The sequence below is a fragment of the Gymnoscopelus microlampas genome (genome assembly GCF_963454915.1).
Source record: "Gymnoscopelus microlampas genome assembly, chromosome: 7".
NCBI classification, from domain to species: Eukaryota; Metazoa; Chordata; class Actinopteri; order Myctophiformes; family Myctophidae; genus Gymnoscopelus; species Gymnoscopelus microlampas.
Genome location: NC_139944.1, coordinates 1,239,201 through 1,266,962, shown reverse-complemented (window position 1 = coordinate 1,266,962; position 27,762 = coordinate 1,239,201). Strand labels below are relative to the sequence as shown.

The following is a 27,762-nucleotide window of genomic DNA, read 5'->3' as shown; positions in this document are numbered from 1 at the left end:
TATATTCTGATAGTAATCATTACTATAGAGCGTTTGTTCAGTAACAGGAGTCTCCCCGTCTCTCCAGCTCTTTAATAAACAGAAAATACATTTTCCGGTAGGTGTCAAAATCTCAGCCAATCAGGAGAAAGTACCCATTTTTAAGCTTCATTTTTATAGTGTTCCAGTTCCAATTTTACCTGCTCATTTCTTAGTGTCATCACTTCCAATTTCACTTGTTTAATCTATATCCTGATTTAGTTCTCTATCCCGATTGGATAAAATTGAAAATGAAACTGAAACTGAAACAAAAATGCATTTTCTGTTTTATAAAGAGCTGGAGAGACAAGGAGACTAATTTTACATCAGAATATAGAGCTATTTAACACTTATTTTAACCAAAGAAAATCACTTACCCTACCTTTAAACAGGCATGATAAAAAAACACCACAAGGCCTCAGTCTTCATCAGGGTAAAGAAGGAATGTTCACATACATCATTGGAGGTGTTCTAACTGCCCTGGGAGGAAAACTGGAGGCACAAGTGGAGATAGTTCAGTTCAAGTCCATTTTACACAACACAGCTGTGGAATGACAGTAAATAATACAATATAAACAAACAAAGAAAAAAACACAGCTATAAAATATGTCTATGGAATGAATATCAATATGAAATAAATCCTGAAATAAATAAATCAGTGATGAGGGGGTAAAAGATAATTGGTCCAGGAGCCTCCTTGGGTCTTTGTTTGTAAGAGTGTAAGGACATGGATGAAGCATGATGAAGAGGAGGAGACAGCGGTGTTTTGGAACGTCCAAGTCAAAGTCCTGACCTTAATCCAATAGAAATGTTGTGGAAGCACCTGAAGTGAGCAGTTCATGTGAGGAAAGCCACCAACATCCCAAAGTTGAAGATGTTCTGTATAGAGGAATGGGGTTCAATTCCTCCAAGCCCATGTCACATGGGCTTGGAGGAATTGAACTGTTAACTGGACTGGTGATCCATGGGTCATGAGTTCAATTCCTGCTTGCTGCAGTTCTGTTTGGGGAGATCTCATGAGGGGGCCCCATGAGCTCTCCTCAAATTATTATTTAAAATATATATAAATAAACAGCTTTCCAATCCATTCCAGGCCTTTAAAAAACAGACAACATGGGCTCCCAAACAGTCAGGAGTGAGGCCCCATGACCGACCCCATTTTTTTTTAAATGCCACGACAACACTGCTTCACCAGGGCCCCCTACTTTTGAAAGTTTGAAACTCTCTCTACTTCAATTCAAAGGAGCCTTATTGGCATGAGAGAACATATTATTGTAGTGTCGCGATAGTATTTGACAACTTCCTCTGGTAATCTAGGAAGCTTCAATGACGCAGGGGTTTGTTGCCTGGATCAGTAAACCATTGATTATGAGTTCAATTCCAGCTAAAGGCGCTGCTGTTCTCAGCCACAACAGTATTATGTTTACATTATCAAAGCAAAAGTGGAACAAAACAATCAAAACAAAACATTACATTTATAGGGAAAGTATTATTTTTAACTACCCCAATTTGAGCATAGCTCTCAGGCTTCTTCTCACTCTCCCTGTGATAGTGGCTTCAGGTGAGAGAAGTTTTTCAAAGTTGAAGCTCATTAAAACGTACCTGAGATCAACCATGGCACAGGACAGGTTGTCTGCCCTGGGTATTCTCTCCATTGAGCATGACATCAGAAAGTCAGTTGATATGGAGAGTGTGATAACACAATTTGCTGAAGCACGCAAGGTAAAATTTTAGTATGTCTCCTAGGCAGGCACACAAAGACCTAAGACGTAAGACCAAAAAAAAGTTCACAGCCATTCAAGAGAGGGTGAGAAAAAGATAGAAATAAGTACCCAGTAAAATATATTTGACAATAGATTTAGTTTTTCATGCCATTGTGTTTCCATTGGTATCTTTTAGCCTAAATGTCTGACTGTACCTTGTGCTGTTTACATTTCTGTCAAATAAAGTATTCAATCAATCAATCGTGTATATTTTTTGTCATTGCTTCCATTTTTGACCTGTATCATTTTTCCTATTCTGTGAGATCCTATCCTATTCCAAACTTTTAGCTTGATCGGATATTTTCGCTACTTTTCTTTTATAATAACATTATTTTGAAAAACGTTTGAACGTTTGACATTTTTTTCCCATTTTTTTCATTCATTTTTGTAAAACATTTTTTCATCTTTTTAAATGATTCAAAACAAAATGTAGGAGACAAAAATAAAGGGGTATTTACTCACGACCCTTGAAAATTGGTCCGCAACCCACATATGGGTCCCGACTCCCGACCCAGGGGCCTCATACTGGGGTTTGCCTAGGGCCTCCTGACCCCTAAGCACGGCCCTGCCCATGTGCACCACTGATCAACACTTACCACACACCTTTAAGGCAGGTACACATTGCAAGACATTAGGTCCGATATTGCTGTCGCCGACATTTTTTGGCGCTCGCCGACAAAACCTCCCGACCTGACGCAGATCGGCCTTTGATCGGCGAGATAATGCTCTGTGTGTGTGAAAGGCTCTGCGACCCGATGTGGCCGCGATTCTCCGCTCTGCGACGGCTTTCCGACCGTTTTCAGATATCTAAATTGTTAGATATTCATCTCTGTCTGGGACAGGACAACAGACAATATCATACACTATGAACGGGGCTGCGAGCACCTTGCGAGGAGATGCACGCTACAGCCAATGAGAGCACATTACAGCCACCGCGAGGGGAGCGTCGCTGGACCTGACCACAACAAACAGTCCCTACCGCAATATTACCGTCCAGTCCTGTAATAAGTTAACATTATAAAACAAAATGAGAAAGTGAGCGAGCCTGGTGGGCTGTTTATTTTAGAGGAATTGTACAGAGAGAGAGAGAGAGAAAGAGAGACAGAGAGCGAGAACGAGAGCTCTCTCTCTCTCTCTGTGTGTGTGTGTGTGTGTGTGTGTGTGTGTGTGTGTGTGTGTGTGTGTGTGTCGTTGTCTGTGTTGCCAGATTTTGCGAGAGAAATAAGCAACCAGGTTTGTGAAAACAAGCCCAACAAAAGTGACTATGAGCACTTTAAGCCTATATACAAATACATTGGATACTTGAAAATAGACGATCTACAAGCTCACGTTGTAGATAGGCTATTTTTAAAGAAGACATTTGGGGGGGGGGGGTGGAATATTTACAAAATCCACACAGATCTTGAATGGGGGTCTATGGCACAACATGTTTTCAGAAGGGGGAGGTCTGCTCCTCTGTGGACAATTAATTATTATTATTAATTTGGGGGTCCTTGCCATGAAAATGTTTGAGAACAACTGGTTCAAACAACATTAGGAAACAAGGCCAAAAAAACAACTACACTTTCAAGCAACTTTACAGAAAAACAATCCCAAAGTCGCTTATAATAAGCAGACATGGCACTGACCGCTTCTGCGCTCTTGACGAGCGAGCGAGACAGAGAGCGAGAGAGGGGGGAGAGAGAGAGGGCCCGGGGGGAGAGGGAGAGAGGCATATCACGGGATACGTCGATTAAAATGAATTGGAATAAACACAAATGTATGTATTGGGTCTGACTCTGGAGATAACATCCTAGTGAACTATCCTACAGTGTGTCAGCCCTTGTCGGGGATCAATCGTGTTGTGAAGACCACAACGATATTATGACAGCCGATTTCAAGAAATAAACTCCTGCAGTGTGTTATGCTTAACGATCAGATGACCCCCCGACCACTTTAAGGTCCTGCAGTGTGTACCTGCCCTTAGTTGCACTTATTGCTGCACAAGGGCTCACAGTCACACCACATACTGAAAGCAAAGCTTCACAGACTTTTGTGTGAGTGAGTGTGTGCAGCAAGATTCGTGAGTTGCTGTGATAGGAGAAGGATATCAAACGGAACACAACCACCCTAAAGACCCACGCGGATGCCACATAGTCGGAGAAAAGGTCTGTCGGATTAACGCATGCCTCCCCCTAAAAACGTATGTTTTCTCATGCCAATAAAGCCCTTTGAATTGAAAATGTGTGTGTGTGTGTGTGTGTGTGTGTGTGTGTGTGTGTGTGTGTGTGTGTGTGTGTGTGTATGTGTGTGCGTGTGTGTGTGTGTGTGTGTGTGGTTGCGTGCATAATTAAAATATTGATTTGATGCTCATATGAACCGTACGTAGGAAGTATTAAGTTGTTTTTTATTTGCACATGTGTAGCCCCTAGAGGGTAGTAGAGTACAGGGAGTACCTGAGTGACGTCCTGAGTGAGACGCATATTTAAGAGGGTTCTGGACAGGCAGCGAACAGGTCGATAATCTGTGGGTCCTCACAACACTGCCGGTAACGTGTTGCTGAGAGGGATGTTTGAGTACTGTCACTGACCTGTTAACCTGTTAACCGGTAAGCCTGTTTGGTTCTGTTTTGTGTCCTTGCTTTTACTGTTGTACTTTGTATGGTCTACAATGAAATGTTTTTATATTGTCAGGTCTGTGCCACTGTACTGTTGGGCTGGTCCATTGTTTGGGGTGTGGCTGCTTCAGCTACAGTACATGTTGGAATTTAAATGGAAGAAATGTGAGTATCAGATTATGTATGTGCAAAGGAGAACAAATGTCTATGTAGGTTTTGTTGTTTGTTGTTGTTGGTTTTTTGTATGGCATTTTGGTTTAACCTATATATCTGGTGCAAACAGGGGAGCTTGATGTGATGTGTGGAAACATTGAGAGGCTTCTGATGTGTGTGTGTGTGTGTGTGTGTGTGTGTGTGTGTGTGTGTGTGTGTGTGTGTGTGTGTGTGTGTGTGTGTATCCTACTATAATTCTAGTAACCTCTGTAGTGGTGAAGTGGTGTCACACCCGGTTCTCCTCAGTGGCTGGACCAATTGCTCTGATTTTGCACACAGCCATTGACCATTACCATCTGAACGCAACTGTGAAGCCCGTTATGTTTCCCCTCATTGGATCACTCCAATGTGGGTATCACTCCGCAGCGGAGGGATACATTCGAGGTAAGGATTAACTGATTCACTACCGTGCGCACCTGTGCGTGCGTGGGGGTGTGGCCTCCCCTATATAGGCACACCACACCCACGCGCGACTGCTTTTTCATTTCTCGGCGGAACATTCAGGTTCAAGGTCGGTAAGTGAGCAGAGAAGGTATGTAACCTCACTATAGCTCAATTATTTCACATCCAAGTGTTCTCAGTGGCTAGGTTTAGCCTGGAGCTGCTAACTTTGTAGCCCTCCTCACGAGAACTCTTGACTATTGTGCCGTGTGTACCATTTATGCTGGTTGCTAAATGTTTGTAGCGCTGTTAGCGCTGGTTAGCAGCCGGCTGCACTAACCAAGCCTCAGCTTGTACTAGCTTTGCTAGCTGTTCTGAGGTCTTTTTGTGCTTTCTTTCCTTGTTTTGCAGGAATCCCAATTAGAGGAAATTCTGCTTTATATTTAGCAAGTTTTGTGTTTTCAGTCAGTTTTCCCCATAACCTGGTGCTGACTGTTATTCTCCCTTAGCTGACAGGCATCTCCATAACCTGGACGCCTGGTCAGTCTTTTGTTTGCTGACTACATTTATTACTGTTTAGGGGATAAGTGTAGTGTTTTCAGTTACAAGTGTGACCCAGGTGTAAGACCCTTACGGGGCGGCCATTGTCATTGGGCCTCTCCCCTGGTAATTCCCTTACCGGGTGCAGTGCATAGGGAGAGGTGACCCTGCCACGGCGTGCCAGGTGCACAGGTCCACTACAGGATGTCAGCCCTTTGCGTCAAGTGCAGAGAGGACATCCCACCTGGGGATGCGCATGCATCTTGCATGCACTGCCTGGGGCTGGCCCATGCAGAGGAGGCGGTGAGGCGCCCTAATGGCTGCCTGTACTGCGCAGTCTTCTCTGAGCGCCTGAGAGTGGCCCGACTGGGGGCCATGCGGGCCTGGGTGGCTCAGGCCTTGGCTCCAGCCGAGGACCGCAGATCTCTGCCTCCCTCTGGTGTGGTGAGCCGTCATCACAGTAGTCCTGCCCGCAGTGCAGGCGGGCATGGAGAGCAGGCCTGGCATCAGCGGGTGGACGCTGACCAGGGAGATGACATTCTCTCAGTGGAGGCCAGCGAGGGCCTTTGGCTGGGAGATGACGCCGGCACTGTTAACCGCAGGTCCGAGCAGTCAGGGGGGCCCTCTGAGGGGGGCAGTGACCGTCCTGATGTGGCCCCTGCCATGCAGGAAGGTGTCCAGGACCTTGTAGAGAGGATCAGAGTTCATTGGACATCATTGGCAAAACTCCCCGTCTTAAGCCTGGTCCTCCCAGGACGTTTGACGATGACCTCAAGACAGTCTATGGTTCACTGACAGCGGTGGGACGCCTGTCTAATGCAGTGATGCTCCTCCATGCCTACCTGCAGAGCTTGCTGCCTCAGGTCAAGGGGGATGGAGGACCTCTCACTCAAGAGGTGAAACTGGTCTCTGACCTGATCGGCCAGATCCAGAGAGACATGGCCCGGGCTAATGGGAAAGCCATGGGCCAGATCGTGACTGCTAGGCGCCACCTTTGGCTGGCACAGACCAAGCTGCCTTCCTCTATGCAGAGCACGTTTGCTGACCTTCCCCTGACCCCCGGTGTTACCTTTGGGCCCGGGGTCGATGATATCTTGCGGCAGACGGACAGGGTCCGGAAAGATCGGGAGACACTGAAACATTTCATGCCTCCACCTCGGGTCCGTGCCCCTCCTTTCAGGCCAGGCCGACAAGACCGAGGTGGCCCTCCACCATCCAGGAGGCCGGCAGAGTCCTTGCCTACTCGGCAGCCCCAGGCTGCGCCACCTAACCCGGCTCAGAGGCGAGTCGACAGGCGCAGAGAGGAGGACCGTCGTCGGGGACGCAACGAGACTGGAAGGCCCAGACGCCCCACTCCTAGGGGGGGCGGGCCACAGCAGTCAACCTGACGGTGTTACCGGCCTCGGCCGCTTCTCCCAGGCCCAAAGGGCAATCTGGGAGGAGCGGGTGGAGTCCCCATGGGTTCTTTCTACCATGCTCCAAGGGTACAGACTCCAATTCCGAGGCCGGCAGCCTCCATTCACGGGTATCCATCCTACGACAGTGGCCGACCCCCTGAAGAGGGAAGTGCTGCGGAAGGAGATATCCGTGCTGCTGGACAAGAACGCCATCAGGATACTACGGCCGCTAGAACGGCTAGGTGGGTTCTACTCGACCTATTTTGTCATTCCCAAAAAGGGCGGGGGGCTTCGCCCTATTCTCGATCTGCGAGGGGTGAATCGCTGGCTAAAACGGTTAAAGTTCCGTATGCTTTACCCAGCTCGTGTTCTTCAGGCCATGTCGAAGGGCCTATGGTTCACGACGATCGACTTGAAGGATGCGTATTTCCAGATTCCCATCCATCCATCCTGTTGGAAGTACCTCCGGTTCGCCTTCGAAGGGACGGCTTACGAATTCATGGTCCTTCCCTTCGGGCTTGCGCTGGCGCCACGGACATTTACCAAATGCATGGTGGCAGTCCTCGCGCCCCTGGCAGCCAGAGGTCTGACTATATTAAACTATCTGGACGACTGGCTAATTTGCGCTCACTCCGAGGAGGAAGCGAATTTAGCCACACACAAGGTTGTGCTCCACATACAGCAGTTGGGGTTGGTGTTGAACCACGAGAAGAGTCACTTGACTCCATCCCAGGCTGTGACATTCATAGGGATGTCTTTGGATGCACAGACAATGAGGGCGTCTCTACCGCAGGTAAGGGTAGAGACGATCCTCTCATTCCTGAGCCGCTTTCAGCGGGGTCAGAAGGTGACAGTGTGGGAGTGCCAGCGTCTGTTAGGCTTGCTAACAGCGGCCTCACTGCTGGTTCCTCTAGGCCTGCTCCATCTCAGGCCTCTACAACTGTGGTTCAACTCCCACAGATTTCACCCGAAACGACACAGACATCGTCGCCTTGTGGTGACAGCACAGTGCCTGAGGGCGCTGTCGAGGTGGCGCGCACGCTCCTTTCTATGTCAAGGAGTGGAGCTGCACAGGGTGTGTCGCAGGGAGCTAGTGTGCACGGACGCATCCCTGGCAGGTTGGGGAGCAGTGCACAATGGCAGGTCAGCGAGTGGCCAGTGGAAGGCCCCGTGGCTGGGCAGACATATCAATGTCTTAGAGCTCAGGGCAGTGCACCTGGCTCTTCAGAGTTTCCTCCCGTCCCTAAGGGACAGACATGTGTTGGTGAGGACAGACAATGCCTCAGTGGTGGCCTACATCAACCACCAGGGGGGGTGAGATCTCCCCGTCTGCACAGAGTGGCAGAGAGGTTGCTATTGTGGGCTCATGCGCATCTAGCTTCTCTACATGCAGCGTTCATTCCTGGGGCTCACAACACAGCAGCGGACATGCTCTCGAGGGCAGGGCCGCAAGAGGGGGACTGGCGTCTGCTCCCCCAGGTGGTGCAGCAGCTGTGGATGAGGTTTGGCCAGGCCCAAGTGGACCTCTTTGCCGCCTCAGGGAACTCTCAGTGCCCCCTCTGGTTCTCAGTGACGGGGCCTCCGGGACCCCTGGGACTGGATGCTCTGGCCCACGACTGGCCAGAGGAACTGCTGTATGCTTTTCCTCCAATTCCCTTGATCCCTGCAGTGCTGGACAGGACCAAGCAGGCAGGTCACAGGTTGATACTAATTGCCCCGTTTTGGCCGAGGCGCCCATGGTTCAGTCTCCTGTCGTCTCTTCTTGCAGGGACTCCATGGCAGTTGCCCCTAATGCCCAACCTGCTCTCGCAGGCCGGGGGGACCCTGTGGCACCCCGAACCACGGCGGCTCAATCTGTGGGCCTGGCCCCTGAGCGGCGCCAGTGGTCAGAGCTAGGCCTCCAAGAGGGGGTGATAGCTACTTTGCAGGGAGCCAGGGCTCCCTCTACTAATGCAGCATATCACTTGCGCTGGCGAATCTTTAGTTCTTGGTGTGCAGCGCGCAGCCTGGACCCAGAATCCTGCAATGTGCAGGCCATATTGCAGTTCTTGCAATCCTGTCTGGATAAGGGATTGTCTGCCTCCACTGTGAGGGTGTACTTGGCAGCCATCTCTGCTGGTCATGTCCAGCTTCCAGAGGGTTCGGTGGGGAGACACCCCTTGGTCTCAAGGTTCATGAAGGGGGCCAGACGTCTGCGTCCAGCCAGAGCTAAGGCGGCTGTACGCTGGGATCTGGACATTGTTTTGTCAGCCCTTACTAGGCCTCCATTCGAACCCCTCGAGGCTGCTTTGTTGAAGCACCTTTCTTTGAAGGTGGCCTTTCTACTAGCAATCACTTCCACCAAGAGGGTTGGTGAGTTGCATGCTCTTTCAGTAAGCCCTGAGTGCTTCCAGATGGGGCCTGACCGGAGGAGTGTGGTGGCTCATTCCACCAGGGGAATGGCCTCATCTAGAGCCCTCCTGCGGGGGGTGCCACTCTCTGAGGTATGTGCCGCAGCCAGTTGGGCCTCATCTGCCACCTTTGCCAGATTTTATAATGTCAACGTGGCGACACCTAATGCAGTGGTGTCGGCAGTTCTGGGCAGCTCCTCCTGACCTCACAGACGAGGCGGCCAGTTCGGGGTAGGTTCTATGCTTTCAGCCTTCTTGTTGGCCTGACTGTTCCTACCTCAACCACCAGGTGAATCGGGTAATTCTATACCCACATTGGAGTGATCCAATGAGGGGAAACATAACGAAGGTTACGAAGGTAACCACGGTTATGTGACCCTATTGGATCACTCCAATCCTGTCGTGGTGCTTGAGGCGCCTCGAAATGTTCTTCAAGCAGGCGCGCGTGGGTGTGGTGTGCCTATATAGGGGAGGCCACACCCCCACGCACGCACAGGTGCGCACGGTAGTGAATCAGTTAATCCTTACCTCGAATGTATCCCTCCGCTGCGGAGTGATACCAACATTGGAGTGATCCAATAGGGTCACATAACCGTGGTTACCTTCGTAACCTTCGTTTTTCGATTTCATTAAATCTCAGCTTCCTATTAGCGTTTATGTGTCAAACAATGTCGCCTCCCGGGTTGCCAAATCCTGTGCGCATATCCTCCCACGGATGCGTCGACCGGGTATGGTCTAGTATATATAATAAGAGCTAAGGTAATCCTTCTATTGGTTTGCCCATTGTATTGCATGTGACATTTTGTAGCTGAGTGCATATTGTGTTTATGTATTACAAGCTTTGTGCATATTGTGAAAATGTCTGCTTTGTCATTGATCTGTAGGTCCATGTGGAACAAGCGACACACTAGGGACCGCTGTTCCTTTTCCCTTGATTTATGTTTTGATTTACTTTATTTTTTGTACCAGTCTTTTCCCATTATGTTAGCTCCAACACTTTTAACCATTTCTATATATGCAAATAAATGAAAGTACCATTTTGTAAACTTTTCTATAATAAAATAATTGCTACTTTTATAACCTACACTTTGGTCTGCCTTACATTTATTTAGCGGGGTAACACATGAATTCCATAAATTCCACAGGGCTAGACCACACATGGAGAAATGACATCAACTTCGGGCGTTGTCCCGCTTGAGTTTCTAAATTAAATAGGTTTCTAAATGTATACAAATATTTAAGGTGTGTTAAATTCTAGTTATAGAGGGCAATAATGTATTAAGGCATACAAGGCTTATTAGCCAGGGATCCTTTTAAAGTACCAAAAGTAAAAGTACTCATTATGCAGAATGTCCCGTTTCACAAGTTATGTCTAAAATGTATACAAATCCTTTGAAAATAACCGATCTACAAGCTCACGTGTCGCGACGCGTTGTGAGCTTGTATATCGGCTATTTTCGAACAGCGGCTGAAGTGGTTAATGTGTGTTTTGCAATAATAATCAATATCTACAAAGTAATAAAAGTTTTCAAATAATTGTAGTGGAGTAAAAGTGCAATATTTTCCTTTGAGATGTAGTGGAGTAAAAGTATAGACAATTGGAAATACTCCAGTAAAGTAAACGTACCTCAAAATTGTACTTAAGTACAGCACTTGAGTACATGTACTTAGTTGCTTTCCACCACTGATCATTAGTAGATGATATATTCACTCAACAGGTGGAATAGACATGGAGAAGAGTAAAATACATACAAGAAAAGCTAAGAACAGCAACACAATAGTCAGGCATCAAAAAGAGGAAACATCACAAAAACAAAGCAATGAACGACAGTATATGACAGATACTTAACACCCGATGCAGCAGTGGTTCTCAAAGTGGGGTCCGGGGACCCCCAGGTGTCCAGGGGGTCCCCAGCAAAAGTATAGTTCATAGCATCACAATCATTTTTAACCACTTTAATCATTCATACGTTGGTTATTCAAAAATAGCAGACGTACAAGCTCACAACGCATCATTTTGTGCCACGCTGCAAGCTTGTACATAAATATTTGAAAAATATTGAAACCGTTTTGGACATTCTGAATACATTAGCATTTTTAACACAAATATTCTCTTTGCGCGAAGTTTGAAAACCACTGCGATAATGTATCCTGCAAACTGTTTGGGCAGTGAATGAGAGGACAGGTGTGCTATGTGTGCTATTTTCCATTATCACCACAAGGTGGGAGCAGAGCCATTATTTTGGTCAGACTGGGATCAAGTGGCTTTGTTTGCAGGTTGCTTGCTTATCCATTCTAGAGCGGAAACGGTGCGTGCATGTGTGCATGAAAATGACCCGAGACGGAAACCGGGCTCTAAACCGGATCCACACTGTTCAAATGAGAACGGAAACCAGGAAAGCCTGGTGATGGAATGAGTGTTATGTTTTGGTTAATATATTAAAATGATGAGCTTTATAATTGTAGCTTTATAAATTTGTTATAATGTAAGAAGTCTACTATGTTCATTTAATTATTTATAATAGAAAAGAACCAAAGCGATTTCAAATTTATAATGTTCCAGTGCCAATTTTGTCTGCTCATTTCTTCAAGTCATCACTTCAATTCCAGTTGTTTATCCTGTATGAGTTCTCTCTCCTGATTGGATGAAATTGGTATCCTCTTGAAGATATATTTTCTGTTGACTTGAGCTGAAGACAGGGAGACCCCCGTTACTGAACAAACACTCCAAAGCAATGACTATCACAATGTAGAGCTATTTAACACTGTTACAGAACAAACACTCCATAGCAATGATTACTATTACAATGTTTAGAGCTACTTAACACTTATTTCAACAAGTAAAGTGACATTATTTTGTAGGAGAATGTAAATGTAAAGTTTTATTCAATGTTTGACAAAAATATAGCTTAAAAAGACAAAAACAAAACAGTATCACAGCAAATAAGAGAAATAAAAGAAAAGGCAAATTTCACTTGTTCTACTGTAGTTTTTACATTTTGGCCAAAAATCTGCATCCATATTAACACACTTTAAGCGACGGCCATTTTTTATGTTATTAAATACAAAAGGAAAACTGCTAAACTAAAACTGCTCGTAAAACATTAAAAACACTTAACCAAAAACCTGACAAAACTTCAGTCTTGTTTTAATGGAATACTTCACCTTATCTCAATTACTGAAGCCTTGATTTAATGGATTTTTTGGTGGTACTGTATAGGTGGTAGGAGACCAAAGCAAAACTATATACAATAATAATATAAACTCCACAACAGCTCTCACTGTGTGATCACTGATGATCCAGGTTCAAAGAGAATGTTTTAAATATGATTTAGCTCTTGTTAAGATTGGTCTCCTATCAACTTCAACTATTCAAATATTGGATTATTGGCTCAGGAATAAGCGAAAAACTAAAAGAAAAATGTCCATGAATTCAAGGCTTCACAGGGTGAGTAATTGATAAGAAAAACATATATATTTTTTTGTAAAGTATTCCTTTAAGACAAAGGCATAGGATCAAAATATGATGGATAGTTTTAACCACGTCTAAACTCAACGTAATCTCTCAAGAAATGCAAGAAACTTCTAAACAATGTGGATGATGTGCTATTTTGTTACGATTTCTGAACATTTGTGTAGAAACACGCACTAAACCTTTTGTTTGCATTTCTTAATGGGACACATAAGAAATGATAACATGTGCCGTCAATCAATCCATCAATCACAGAGACATGTATGTAATCATTAAAGCTCATTTATACTCATGTCACGCTACGAAAGAAAACTGGCCATCCACAAGCTTGTAGATGTAAAACGTAAAACACGATGTTTGGAGACCAGTGGCTCTCAAAGTTGGGGGGGGGGGGGGTCTGTCCGGGACCGTCAGGGTTCCTTGAGTGGGTTCCAAATGGACCCTTAGAGATCTGTAACTCTGAGCGTGTACAAATTGGGTCCATTTGGTTCCAACTTGCACACGCTCAGAGTCAAGGTAGTTTCCTTGGAATTAAAAAGCGCTTGAGAACCACGGTTTGTTAGACTCAGACTACAATGCTCATCGGGTTGTCCAGTTTGTTGGACTCAGTCGTCTACGATGCTCATCAGGTTGTCCAGTTTCAGTCTGAAGGACAGTTCCTCCTCCTGACCCGCCGCTATCTGACGCTGGAGGTCCTGGAGACGTCTGGACAGAGACACCGATGTCCCTCTTGAGGACAGAGACAGAGGCGTCTTCCTGGACGTCTCTTCGGGCTTCGCCTCCTAGAACACAAATGCCAAATAATAATGAGTATAAGGTGCCTCAAATGTCAAATAATAATAACTATAAGGGGTCTCAAATGTCAAATAATAATAATAATCTGAAGAGTCACCTCTTCAGACACCTCCTAGCATTTGACCTAGTTATGATGTAACAGACATAACGTGGTCATTTGTTCTCACGTTTGTTGTTACTTCGGCTTGTTTTTCTTGACCACAATGTTAAAGCGTCATTTAGATCTGTTAAGACAGATGCTAGGCTCATTGTTCACCTGGTGTTCCATAGTTTCAAATGTACATGTTATTTAGATAGCATGTTGTTTAGACATTGTTTACCTGTTATCCTAGTTTACAGAGGGTTTCTGAACTGTCCAAAAATTATAATAATCTGATGGAGGGGAAAGGAACTGGTTGGAATAACGTGTTCCTTCCACTCGCTACGTCCTACCGGGGAAACTCCCCCCTGTCAGGTGATAAGAAGCGGCTTGGTAGCTCCTCATGCATTGAAGGAGGCATGAGCTCAGTTTTGGGCTCTCCCTAGGCTAGCAGAGGGAGAGTAGCACCCAGGATTACAATGTGTGCAATGGGAGACATGTGATGGGTGCTGGGTGCCAGAATGACCACTGCAGCGGTTGGAAGAAAGATAATTGTGATGTGTCTTCAGTCAGAGGACAGGGCTGTTTTTGCACCAATCAGTGGACAGAGCTGTTTTTGCACCAATCAGTGGACAGGGCTGTTTTTGCACCAATCAGTGGACAGGGCTGTTTTTGTACCAATCAGTGGACAGGGCTGTTTTTGCACAAATCAGTGGACAGTGCTGCTTTTGCACCAATCAGTGGACAGGGCTGTTTTTGCACCAATCAGTGGACAGGGCTGTTTTTGTACCAATCAGTGGACAGGGCTGTTTTTGTACCAATCAGTGGATAGGGCTGTTTTTGTACCAATCAGTGGACAGGGCTGTTTTTGCACCAATCAGTGGACAGGGCTGTTTTTGTACCAATCAGTGGACAGGGCTGTTTCTGTACCAATCAGTGGACAGGGCTGTTTTTGCACCAATCAGTGGACAGGGCTGTTTTTGCACCAATCAGTGGATAGGGCTGTTTTAGCACCAATCAGAGGACAGGGCTGTTTTTGCACCAATTAGAGGACTGGGCTGTCTTACCCATGGAGGCCTGTTGGTGGCACTGTGGTGCGTCGGCAGCGTCCAGGTGGGTGTGGCCAGCAGGGTGGGTGTGGCCAGCAGGGTGGAAGAGGGCATGAAGAGGGGCGTGGCCAGGTGGTCCACAGGGTCCGCGTTCAGCCAGTCCTGGAGCTGCTCTGTGCTCCTGCAGGAAGAAACAAAGATTAGGGGGCGGGGTGATATTTGTCACTGTAAGTACTCCCATAGACATATAGAGGTAGACGCCTCCTCCGAGTCTGGGGCATCTGTATCGCCCCAGACTATAATTGTAACAAGCAGAGTAAACATGAACTCTAGTCAATAAACAACAAGGTCAATTCTAGGGAGAAGAAAATAGGACAGGGATGGGCAACTGGCGGCCCGCGGCCCGCATGCGGCCCGCACCGTCACTCAATGCGGCCCCAGGCCAAAAATAAAAAAATAAAAAAAAATATATATATAACTCAACTCAACTCAAATTTTATTTATAGAGCACATTACAATGACCGAGGCCAACCAAAGTGCTATACAACATATCAAACAACAATGTTACAATACATACGGTGCAAAAATACAATATGAAAATACAAGAAACAATACAAATACAAGCGCTGATTGAAAAGCATAACAAGAATATATATCTTTTTCTTTTTTTTTCACTTTTGAAATCAAAGAAAAACAAAGTAATCTAAACATATCCGAAATGGTGAACTTTTGCCTTCAGCTGTTCCAAACATGCAACTTTCCATGAACCATTTTAATTACAACAGTCTAACAGTTAACTATAATTCTAGTGTTCATTTTTGTATATTTCTAAGCCAAGGTTACAGCAGTAATCTGAAAGGCATACTCAGGAATGTGAAGTTTTGTTTAGCAGTACAGCTGTAGTAAGTTGATAGAAGCATTACTAAATGCTAAATAAAAACAAAGTTACAACAAATAATAATAGTTAATATCACTGATTTATCACATATGTGACTATTATGTTTTTTTTCAGTAATGGGGTTCTACTGGCGGGAGTGCCGATAAACAGGGGTGGGTCCCTGCCAATAAACAATGCAGCCCCCCAGAGTGAGTGTGGAAATTTTGTGGCCCTCACCATCGACAAAGTTGCCCACCCCTGGTCTAGGACATGTGGAGCGTTGTCCAGGGTGTTTTAGGGCAGAGAGAAGAGTCTGGCACGTGTGGAGCGTTGTCCAGGGTGTTTTATGGAAGGGAGAAGAGTCTAGGACGTGTGGAGCGTTGTCCAGGGTGTTTTAGGGAAGAGAGAAGAGTCTGGGACGTGTGGAGCGTTGTCCAGGGTGTTTTAGAGAAGGGAGAAGAGTCTAGGACATGTGCAGCGTTGTCCAGGGTGTTTTAGGGAAGGGAGAATAGTCTGGGACGTGTGGAGCGTTGTCCAGGGTGTTTTAGGGAAGAGAGAAGAGTCTGGGACGTGTGGAGCGTTGTCCAGGGTGTTTTAGAGAAGGGAGAAGAGTCTAGGACGTGTGGAGCATTGTCCAGGGTGTTTTAGAGAAGGGAGAAGAGTCTAGGACGTGTGGAGCGTTGTCCAGGGTGTTTTATGGACGGGAGAAGAGTCTAGGACGTGTGGAGCGTTGTCCAGGGTGTTTTATGGAATGGAGAAGAGTCTAGGACGTGTGGAGCGTTGTCCAGGGTGTTTTAGGGAAGAGAGAAGAGTCTAGGACGGGGGAGCGTTGTCCAGGGTGTTTTAGAGAAGAGAGAAGAGTCGAGGACGGGGGAGCGTTGTCCAGGGTGTTTTAGAGAAGAGAGAAGAGTCGAGGACGGGGGAGCGTTGTCCAGGGTGTTTTAGGGAAGGTTCAGACAGCATTACTGTGATAGCTGATCTGAGTGAGCGGGAGGGGTTGTAGGGTTGGATCATATCTTGAAGCTATGGGGGTGTCATGTCTTTGGTTGCTTTGCAGGCCCAAACATCTTTGTATAAATGTGTGTGTGTACCTGTGGCTCAGAGCGGTCTCTTCATGCAGGCGTTCTAACACTCTTTGAGGTAACAGGTCCAGGGCGCTGGGGGTGTGTGTGACGTCCAGCGGCGGGGCGGCAGGGGGCGGGGCGGGGTCCAAGCGGCTCCGGGAGAACATCTGTGATCTGAAGGGTGTGGAGGTGGGGGGTCCGCCACTGTCTGCAGCCACCCTGAGGACACACACACACACACACAGTTCAATGTTAAACACTTTACACATGCAGGCTAATGGGCAGAAATGGTCAAAAAAGGACAAAAAATAAGTTTGTGTATGCGCGTGTGCACCTGTCTATCTGCTGTGTCAGTGTGTGTGTGTGTGTGTGTGTGTGTGTGTGTGTGTGCGTGTGCGTACCTGTCTATCTGCTGTCTCAGTGTGTGTGTGTGTGTGTGTGTGTGTGTGTGTGTGTGCGTACGCGTACCTGTCTATCTGCTGTCTCAGTGTGTGTGTGTGTGTGTGTGTGTGTGTGTGTGTGTGTGTGTGTGTGTGTGTACCTGTCTATCTGCTGTCTCAGTGTGTGTGTGTGTGTGTGTGTGTGTACCTTTCTATCTGCTGTCTCAGTGTGTGTGTGCGTCTCACAGCTTGAGACCACTCCTCAGGGGGCTGAAAGCCCCCTAGTGTCTCTGTGAGGAAATACACCAACACCTCCCCGTCCTCAGTGATTGATTCTACACACAAACACACACACACACACACACACACACACACACACACACACACACACACACACACACACACACACACACACACACACACACACACACACACACACACACACACACACACACACACACACACACACACACAGTGAATGAGACAAATTTCAATAATGTAAAAATTATGTTGCTATATCTATAGCAATAACTAAAACACTAAAACACAGAGGCGTTCCTGGCTTTAAAGGTTCTTGTGAGCTTCAGTGAGCTTTTAGATCAAATGGACATTCAGTGCACAACACCAGCTTGCAATTCATAATTAATACATACACACAGACAGAAGACCATTATAAGTATTATCATTATTAGATATCAATCAGCATACATGTTGGGACAGGGCCGGGTCGGGCTAAGGGCAGAAACTAAGAACTCTAAGACTTTTGGCACGGAGACTTTGGCACAAACAACCTGTGGCATGTTGGGCAGCAGAGGCTTGTCAGACAGACGGACAGACACACAGACAGACAGACAGACACACAGACGAGAGAGAGTCCTGCACAGGTCCAATTTTGAGAACATGTGCCCACCCCGCCAGTCAATCATCAGATCCGTAGACCGACCCGTCACCCGTCATTATTTCCAAATACGAACCAGAACCGCCCGTCAAATAATGGACCCGTTTTAACTCCTTGACTAAAAGCTTAATATCTCCATTTCTTTTTAACGTGGTGGAAGTGAGCCGCCTCGCACGCACGCTTTGTTTACATGCACTTCCGCGTCTGGGCTTCTACAGCACGAAACATATCAACGTAAGTGGATGGAAGATATGCTGGCACTAGATGTACCCTATTTTAATAAACCTCTGGCACACAATGTGTTAAGTTACACAAGTGACGTTGTTTGGGCGGAAACAGTGCTCTCTGATTTTCACAATCAAATGTTACCCACCTGCGTTTAGTTCAGAACCACCCGTCCCCGTGAACTAATAAAAGTATATTTTTCACCCGTTTTCTCCCGTCAAACGCGGGTAGCCGTCGGGTAGCCGCGGGTACCCCGCCCGCTGCAGGACTCTGACACACACACAGACAGACACACACAGACCTTCACAGACAGGGGGTCCGGCAGAGGGCCAGTCTTTCATCTTGTGGTCGATGCAGAGCAGCACGATGTCGTCCCAGGGAATCTGTTCGTATGTGGGGCTCTGGCTCTCTCCTCCAGGCCCTCCCCGGTGGGCCCGGGGGGTCCGGGAGGTTGTCGGGACCCTCTGGGACCCCTGCAGGCTGACGCTGTGCAGCAGGTGGTCCAGTCTGGACATGAGGAGAGGAGCTCTGTGACGAGAGGCTGGGATGAGGGAACAGTACTGGTAGATGGACGCACACAGATCTGACCAGGAGGCTGAAAACACAGTATAACATAACATAAAATATTAATCATACAATATACATATTACACATAATTTAACATAACATAAAAGTACTGGTAGATGGAGGAGACCAGCTCTGACCAGGAGGCTGAAACTAAACATTAACCCATTGAGACCTGAAGCCGATTCTACATGTCTCCTAAATCTCAGTATTCTGAAAAACGTATGTTTCTATATCAGTGGTGCTCAATCTTTTTCATGTCAAGGACCCCCAAAATGATATGTATTTGGCCGCGGACCCCCATCAAAATATTTTGTTCCCCCAGAAGCAAAGATTTGAGTTAAAAATGTTCGCTTTAAAAGTATTTATATTCAAAGTTTTGCACACATTTGCACGATTTTTCAAAAATAGCAGATCTACAAGCTCGTAGCGCGGCACTCGGTGCCGCGCTATGAGCTTGTATATCTGCTATTTTTGAATAGCCAAAGTGTAAAATAATGCTTTTTAGCTCAAATCTAAAAATGACACAGTTCCAGGTCTTAATGGGTTAACAAACAATATAACATAACAAACATTAACCTAACATAACATAATAGTACTGGTAGACCGAGATGTTTATAGTTTGACAGCCAATAAAACCTATTTTTGTTTATTTCACAATCTGATTGGCGGACAAACCCCTTGAGAAGCACCATCTTGTTTTCGAGGGGGTCCTCAAATTGCAGAGCTGTAGATAAACCTCCAACAACAGCCAAGCTCAAGGCATAGCTCCATTTAGACAGACACATGAAGGTGAAGCCTTATAATTGTATGATAATGATTTTATTCCATTTTTTTAATGGAACTTGTTGTACCCAGCAGGGGGAGCCAGTGCACTGCAGTGGAACTTTAAAAGCCTCTAATACACTGTTTCCCAAACAGTGGGTCGGGACCCATATGCGGGTTGTGGACCAATTTTTATGGGTTGCGAGTAAATACCCCTTTATTTTTTTGTTTCCTACATTTACTTTTTAAAGGTAGGGTAAGTGATTTTCTTTGGTTAAAATAAGTGTTAAATAGCTCTATATTCTGATAGTACTCATTGATATAGAGTGTTTGTTCAGTAAAAGGAGTCTCCTTGTCTCTCCAGCTCTTTATAAAACAGAACATGCATTTTCGTTTCAGTTTCAGTTTCATTTCCAATTTTATCCAATCAGGATAGAGAACTCAATCAGGATATAGATTAAACAAGTGAAATTGGAAGTGATGACACTAAGAAATGAGCAGGCAAAAGTAAGGATAAATAATATCCTCAGCATGATAAATGAATAAATGTCTCCACTGACCGTGCTGGGTGGGCTCTGGGTCCCAGGGTGGGATCTGCAGGTTGAGCAGCGTCTGACGCAGCCAGGCCAGATGGCCGTCGGAGTTCCATCCCACGTGAGGAAGCAGGTGCCGGGGTTCGGCCTGGTAGAACTCTCCCGGGGGCCAGGAGAGGGCCGCCAGGGCCTGGGAGCTGACCAGCTCGGCCAGGTGGCTCAGCACGGAGTTGTACAGGCCGATGACGGGCCCCGGGGCCTCGGGGCCCAGGGCGGAGCTCCGGCGCTCGGCGTGGTGAACGCACAGTCTGGACGTGAACTCTCGAGTCAGGCCACTCTCCACCAGCTGGACCAGAGTCTGGCTGGACATGTGGACGGAGGGAGGAGACCGAGACAGCAGCCACACCATGGCCTGGCTCACCTGTAAAAGACACCCAGTAGTGGAAAAAGTACTCACATTTGTTACTTAACCCATTGAGACCTGAAGCCGATTCTACATGTCTATATCAGTGGTTCTCACATTTTTTCATGTCAAGGACCCCCAAAATTATATGTATTTGGCCGCGGACCCCCATCAAAATATTTTGTTCCAGGGACCCCCCAGAAGCAAAGATTTGAGTTAAAAATGTTCGTTTTAAAAATATATATATTCAAAGATTTGCACACATTTTCAAGATTTTTCAAAAATAGCAGATCTACAAGCTCGTAGCGCGGCACTCGGTGCCGCGCTATGAGCTTGTATATCTGCTATTTTTGAATAGCCCAAAGTATAAAATAATGCTTTTTAGCTCAAATCTAAAAATGACACAGTTCCAGGTCTTAATGGGTTAAGTAACAAAAACACCCTTGGTGTTTTCCTACCTTGATGATCTTTATGTTGTTAAGTCATGATGAGAGTGGTCCCGGACCCCCAGTTCCTAACGAGCGATGTTATGATTTCGGGGACCCCTGCCCCCTTGCAGCTCAGAACGGACGTCTTTAGATCTAGGCTAAATCCGCTCATTTCCGTCGCTCGAAAATAGTTTTGTCTTGTATATATATCTGTATATAGCCCTCCAGGCTCCAGAATGGCGGGCGGAAGTATCGCTAGACGAGACTTTGAGCGTGATTTCAGTAAAACAGATTTGTAAACGGTAATGGCGGTGCCCATGTAGCAATGGCTTAGCAGTAACATCAGACGGTCCACGCATAGTAAAGATGCAATTATATTATTTATAATGTATGTAAAACTCATTAACCCATTGAGACCTGAGGCCGATTCTACAATGTCTTCTAAATCCTTATTTTTATTTTTTTTAAACTTGTGTTGCTATATCAGTGGTTCATGTCAAGGACCCCCAAAAGGATATGTATTTTGGCCGCCGACCCCCTATCTCAAAATATTTAGTTCCAGGGATCCCCAGAAGCAAAGATTTGAGTAAATGTTTGCTTTAATTAAGATCGTCACGAATTTTCACGATTAAAAAATAATTAGCAGATCTACAAGCTCATAGCGCGGCACGAAGTGACGCGCTATGAGCTTGTATATCTGCTATTTTTGAGTAGCCAAAGTATAAAATATGGTTGAAGTGGTTAAAATCTAAAATGACACAGATGATTTCCATGTTTTAATTAAGTAAAAAAAAAACACATTGGAAACGTTATTTCGGTCGATTATTTCTCCCCTTTAATAATACCATCGGTATTGTATTTTACTTAAATACGTGACTGACTGGCACGGGTCCTGAGCATGGGTCCTGCAACTTTGTTGGTCTGGATTAAGAGCTTCTGCTAAATACGTTTGTCTCTGCAGGATAAGGACCCTGGTGCAATAGGGCAACTGAAGGGATTTTGGCACATTTTGGGGGTGCTACCCACACGATTATGTGTGCAGCTCATTCCACGAATCACAGGTCAACACAGCATGTACCCTCTCTGTGTGTGTGTGTGTGTGTGTGTGTGTGTGTGTGTGTGTTACCTGTTCAGATCCCTGCAGGTCAGAGGTGGTCTCAGGGATGTAGATGAGTGTGTATTCAGACACCAGCCCCTCCTCTACCAGAGAGTCCAGCATCAGAGCTGTGGACAAAATAACCATTATGTATACAATATATCTATCTATCTACATACATACACCATGTAACTAACCCTAACCGTCTACCAGAGGAGTCCAGCATCAGAGCTGTGAACAAAATAACCCATTAACCCATTTAGACCTGAGGCCGATCCTAAAACGCCTTCTAAATCCTGACCTTGCTGGCTCGGCGCGCCGCCACTAGTCCCTCAGGAATGAGCGCGCAGCACAGCAGAAAAAATCTAAATAATGTAGCGCACATTAGTTAACAAAATAAAGACTGGGCTAAAATCTGTCTTCATTTTAGTTCAGAAAAAAGACAAGACACACACACACACACTTGAATGGACAGTTATGTTGCACTCACAGCAGCTACAAAAGTTACAAAACTACGACGCATTTTATCTGTCGTGTCTGGAGTGTTTGCAACATGATCCAACGTTAACAAGCTTACGTTCGCCAAGCGACAATATATAACGGAACATAATTAGGCTTATTGGACTAAAGAACAGGGAACCGGCTGGCTGATGTGGTGGTACCACATCAGCCAGCCGGTACCAGTAAAAGTGCTGAAAAATGGAAACATTCCAGTAAGGTGTGAAGTGAGCGGTGCTATTTATGAGCGAAGTTAATTTCATCATGTGTCTCTCTAGCTAATCACAGCACGTCCTGCAAAGATAAGTATTCAGACCCTTTGCTGTGACACTTCACACACCCAGTGTGAAGTAAGCGGTGCTATTTAAAAAGAAGCTCAAGTGAGGGGTGCTATTTATAGTTATTAATTTCATCATGCGTCTCGCTAGCCAATCACAGTACTGAGCAAAGGGTCTGAATACCAATGAGCCAATCACGGTACAGCGAAAGACCAATTTTCACGACGGAAAGAAACGGATGGGTCCCAAACCCACTTATAGGAGCGACTACACCGCTCAAAAATACCTCAACATTGCACTAAAAGTACAGTACTTGAGTACATGTACTTAGTTACTTTACACCACTGCGTGTAGACGGTACTGTACCTTCTTCCAGCTGGGGTGCGTCGGCGGCGGTGCCACAGGCCCCAGGCACCAGGATGACCAGGGGCAGAGGGCAGTGCCAGCTGCTCACCTGCTGCAGCTGTCTGAGCTGGAGGAGAGCGGAGAGGAGGGCCACGTCCTGGTCCTCCTGCCCCCCCGCCGCAGAGGAGGCTCCTCCGGCCTGGGCAGGGAGCAGCAGCACGAGGCCTCCTGTCCCCTGGAGGTCCTGACGCTCTTCCACCTTCAACAGGCTGTCCTCGCTCAGAGGCCCGCGGGACACCTTGGCATGTTGTGAAGGGGAAATATTTGGATGTAAGAGCAGTGGTTCTCAACCAGTGGTTCCGGGGACCACTAGTGGTCCTTGGGGGGGGGTCCTTACCAGGGGGTCCCCCAGCAAAATGAGTTAACATAGCGTCACAATCATTTTAACCACTTAGCTTTGGCTATTCACAAATAGCATATCTACAAGCTCGTAGCGCGGCACCGAGTGCCGCGCTACGAGCTTGCAGATCTGCTATTTTTGAAAAATCTTGAAAATGTGTTCAAATCTTTGAGTATATATATTTTTTAAAGCACAATTTTTATACAAATCTTTGCTTCTGGGGGTCCCTGGCACAAAACATTTTCAGATGGGGGTCCGTGGACAAATGTATATCAATTTAGGGGTCCTTGGCATGAAAAAGGTTGAAAACCACTGATGTAGAGGATCGGACGAAAATCGTTACTATTGTTTAACGTGATAAAAAAAACGCTCACAATAATCGTACCGCAGAGATTTCAATTTATCGTGAAATTGTCCTCCGCCATACACTGGGATCAATTCAGTTTCACCTTTGCCAAGCAGCATATCGGGTACCTGCCTCTCTAAATCTCTTTGCCAAAAATAGCCGATCTAAAAGCTCACAACGTTGTGAGAAATTAGACGTTTGCCCTGGATCCAAACTAGAGAAAATAGCAGATCTACAAGCTCGCTTGGCGCCCCGTTGTGAATTCTTGAACGTTGTTTTTATTTATTTATGATTTTAGATTTTATTCATGAAATACCTTAGAAAAAATATTGGAATTGTTTTTAATTGATGAAAAGCGAGTCAAAAAATATTAGAAAACGGCAAAAAAAAGATTGTGTATCTAATAAATATAGTATATAATATAATTAAATATTCAAATATGTTTTGCTGCCCAATAGTCCCTTCTACATGAAGATCACCGATACTACCTATATCATATCGATCAGAGCAGTGGTTCTCAACTTTTTCAGGCCGCAAGCCCCAAAAATGATCATATTTGAACTGGGGACTGACCAATGCATTCAAATACGAATAAGAAAAAGTACTCAAGCACTCAAATATGAATACGAAAAATGATCTGCTTCAAGCCATGATGCTGGTATGTGTGTGTGTGAGAGAGAGCACCTGCAACTTGATGCTGACGTGTAGTGTGTGTGTGTGTGTGTGTGTGTGTGTGTGTGTGTGTGTGTGTGTGTGTGTGTGTGTGTGCGCGCGCGCGCGTGCGTACCTTGATGCTGATGTGTAGTGTGTGTGTGCGTTGTGCGTCGTCGTGCAGTGTGTTGCTAACGTAGAGCGTCTGCAGTGCACCGTCCGGCCGCTTCTCTGTGACCTCTGACCTCTTGTCTCCGCCCAGCTTCACCTCCAGCCAATCAGACAGGATCCTACACGTCACATGACAGGAAGTGTCATTGTAACATCGCCATAAACACGTTTACGATGGAAAAAAGGAGAAGGAAAGAAAATGCCCTCCCAACATGCATTGCTCACTGAAGCCCCTCGTGTCTCTTCCCATTCCCTCCATTGGCTCCCAGTTGCTGTCACCCAACCCCCCCCCCCGTCCCCCCGGCGCACCGAGTACACAACCATACCTACTAGATATGATCTGATCCACACGTCCTAACACCCTGGACAACGCTCCACACGTCCTAGACTCTCCTCCATTCACTTAAACACCCTGGACAACGCTCCACACGCCCTATACTCTTATCGCTTCCCTAAAACACCCTGGACAACGCTCCGCACGTCCTAGACTCTTCTCCCTTCCATAAAACACCCTGGACAATGCTTCACAGGTCCTAGAAGATTAGTGGATCTTCTAACCTGTCCTCCAGGCTGGTGTGTCCATCATGGTCTCCAGGCAGCAGCACGGCGGTCTTCCAGTAGATCCTGTCAGGTGGGTTGGGAAAGTTCTCCATCACCAGCGCTGGAAGATCCAGTGGTCTCCACACCCTCTCACTGAAGAAGTGAAGAGAAAAGAAGATAAGAGAGTGTGTGTGTGTGTGTGTGTGTGTGTGTGTGTGTGTGTGTGTGTGTGTGTGTGTGTGTGTGTGTGTGTGTGTGTGTGTGTGTGTGTGTGTGTGTGTGTGTGTGTGCGCGTGCGGCCAGAGGGGCTGATACTGCAGCTAGCCAATGAGTGCAGCAAGCTACAGGCGTATATTCCCTTGGAGGTACTGTATATGGAAAGTGACCATTCAGCAGAGGAAGTTGAACTGACACTGTGAGGAAGTGACTGTGTCAAATATGACCTGACATTCATTACCATTATTCTCTCCGCCAGGAGACTATGTTTTCGTTCTCGTCCTTCCGTGTGTCCACCAAGCTAACATTGGTCAAGCTTCACGTGACACGTGACCATATGTTGAAAGGGTGTGCTTTGATTGGCTAGCGAGACGCATGATGAAATAGAGATGGTGGTCTATTGTTTAGACTGATGCTATAGGTTCTTGGTTTACCTGTGATCCTAGTTTACTGAGACACTACACTGTCTCTCTGCATTCTATGTATGTGTTTACCTTGTTTATTGTGAGTTACTCTGGATAAAGAGCGTCTGATAAATGCCTACATTGTAAATTGTAGTCATTGGTTGAGTCACAGTGACTTACTTCAACAGCTGTTGGAAGTAGTACTGCACTCTCATCTGATGCATGGCCTCCTGTCTCATCTGATCAAACCTGTAAATAAACATTAAATATGGATTAACCCTTTAACACATTGACTGCCTAGATCGAATTAACTCGATTTTAGCTTTTCATCACTTGCCTGCCAAGATCGAGTTAAGTCGATTTTAGCAAAAAAAAAAAAAAAAAAAATCATTTTTTTTAAAACATTTTTTATTTGACCCAAAGACCAAGGAGATATGAACTTTCGAAGATCTTTACTCTCATCCACTTCCTTGTTAACTTAAAACTTTAAAATTTTGTATCTCGGCTCCTGAGTACTTTTTTTTTTCATTGAAAAATCTCTGGCATGAATAACAATAGGCAGTGAAAATAATTCAGGCAGTCAATGTGGTAAGACCTGAAGAAGCATCTGTGTCACATTTTCATTTGAGCTAAAAAGCATAATTTTACACTTTGGCTATTCAAAAAATAGCAGATCTACAAGCTCAAGTGCCGCGCTATGAGCTTGTAGATCTGCTATTTTTGAGAAATCGTTTTTTTTTTTGCAAATCTTGAGATTTGAGTTACAAAAGCGAACATTTGTAACTCAAATCTTTGCTTCTGGGGGATTCAACAGTTTTTTGAAAAAACTTATGTCGTCATAATATCAGTGGCTCTTTTTTTCATGTCAAGGACCCCCAAAATGACATCAGAAGCAAAGATTTTAGTTAAAAATGTTTGCTTTAAAAATGTATATATTCAAAGATTTGCACACATTTTCACGATTTTTCAAAAATAGCAGATATACAAGCTAGGGGTGGGACGATATACGATATTATCGTATATCGCAATAAAAAAAATCCATGATAACTTTATCGCGGGGTCTGTAATTATCGCGATAAAAAAAATAAAATAAAAAAGTTCGACCAAAAAAGATTGGTGTCCATTTTCTTTGCCAGGTTTCATATCCGGCCTAGAGAGAATCAAAGGAAACGGAAACAGCTGTGAGCATGCATATATGTATGTGTGTGGACTGCACAGGATACAGTTCCAAAGAAGGCGGGTGTAAAAGGCAGCGTCGCAGCGAGTGTAATATCAGCGTCGCAGCAAGTCAGTGCATTGACTGCACTCGCCTCGCTGTCCCTTGTAGGCTACTAGTACGAAGTGTCCGTAGCTGAGATAGAGAATATACGGTAGTGTTATTTTTTGGACAAATAAAAATGAATGAAATGCCCAAAAAACTTCCACTCCCCTGTCCCCTCCCGCAAAGAAACCTCCGCTCCAGTGCGCGCTGCGAGGAGCTGGCTCTCAATCGGCTTCAGTCAAGCTGCTTTGTGCTGCTCATTAACAACAGCTGCTATGTGTGTGGCCGCCGCGGCCTTTCATCATAAAGTTTAAATATAAAAACTTCGAAATTAAACAAATATGTTTAGCTCAGAATCAGCTATATAAACTCGGTTATCTTGGCATATGCTTACATTTGTTATAAGATGGTTGGATCATCTGTGACAGCACGTTTGGGAAACATCGGATTTTCATTTTGCGCCGCTGTCTCGTTAAACCCAGCTGGTTGAATATTCAACACTTTCATGTAATGTTCACTCAGTGGTGGCTTATCCAACGGGCTTGAGGTGCTGAAGCACGCAAAACTGCGAAATTTTAGAAGCAGGGCTCCGCAGCGCAGCTCCTGTTTAAGTTAAAATTTGCCTTCACTTGCTGTTGCTGTGCTGCTACGCTAAAGGGCAGATCTCCGCCAGGCCAGGTGGCCCTACCCAGGCTCATGAAATTGATAGGCAGTCTACAGTAGCCA

At 45.7% G+C, this 27,762-nt stretch overlaps 1 protein-coding gene across 2 annotated transcripts in view; it reads right to left on the bottom strand.

The window, feature by feature from the left end:
- Window positions 1–12,165: 12,165 nt before the first annotated feature.
- mcm3ap (minichromosome maintenance complex component 3 associated protein) overlaps window positions 12,166–27,762 on the bottom strand; it is a 68,593-nt gene continuing 52,996 nt past the window's right edge. For both annotated transcript variants that reach the window (XM_084063155.1, XM_084063156.1), the window contains 11 exons: window positions 25,956–26,024; window positions 25,174–25,308; window positions 24,581–24,734; window positions 23,069–23,345; window positions 21,957–22,054; window positions 20,027–20,420; window positions 18,439–18,732; window positions 17,223–17,349; window positions 16,662–16,853; window positions 14,712–14,874; window positions 12,166–13,552 (listed from right to left, as the gene is read on the bottom strand). In XM_084063155.1, the coding sequence (XP_083919281.1) occupies window positions 13,376–13,552; window positions 14,712–14,874; window positions 16,662–16,853; window positions 17,223–17,349; window positions 18,439–18,732; window positions 20,027–20,420; window positions 21,957–22,054; window positions 23,069–23,345; window positions 24,581–24,734; window positions 25,174–25,308; window positions 25,956–26,024 (2,080 nt within the window). In that variant the 3' untranslated portion in view covers window positions 12,166–13,375. The remainder of the gene's footprint in view (window positions 13,553–14,711; window positions 14,875–16,661; window positions 16,854–17,222; window positions 17,350–18,438; window positions 18,733–20,026; window positions 20,421–21,956; window positions 22,055–23,068; window positions 23,346–24,580; window positions 24,735–25,173; window positions 25,309–25,955; window positions 26,025–27,762) is intronic.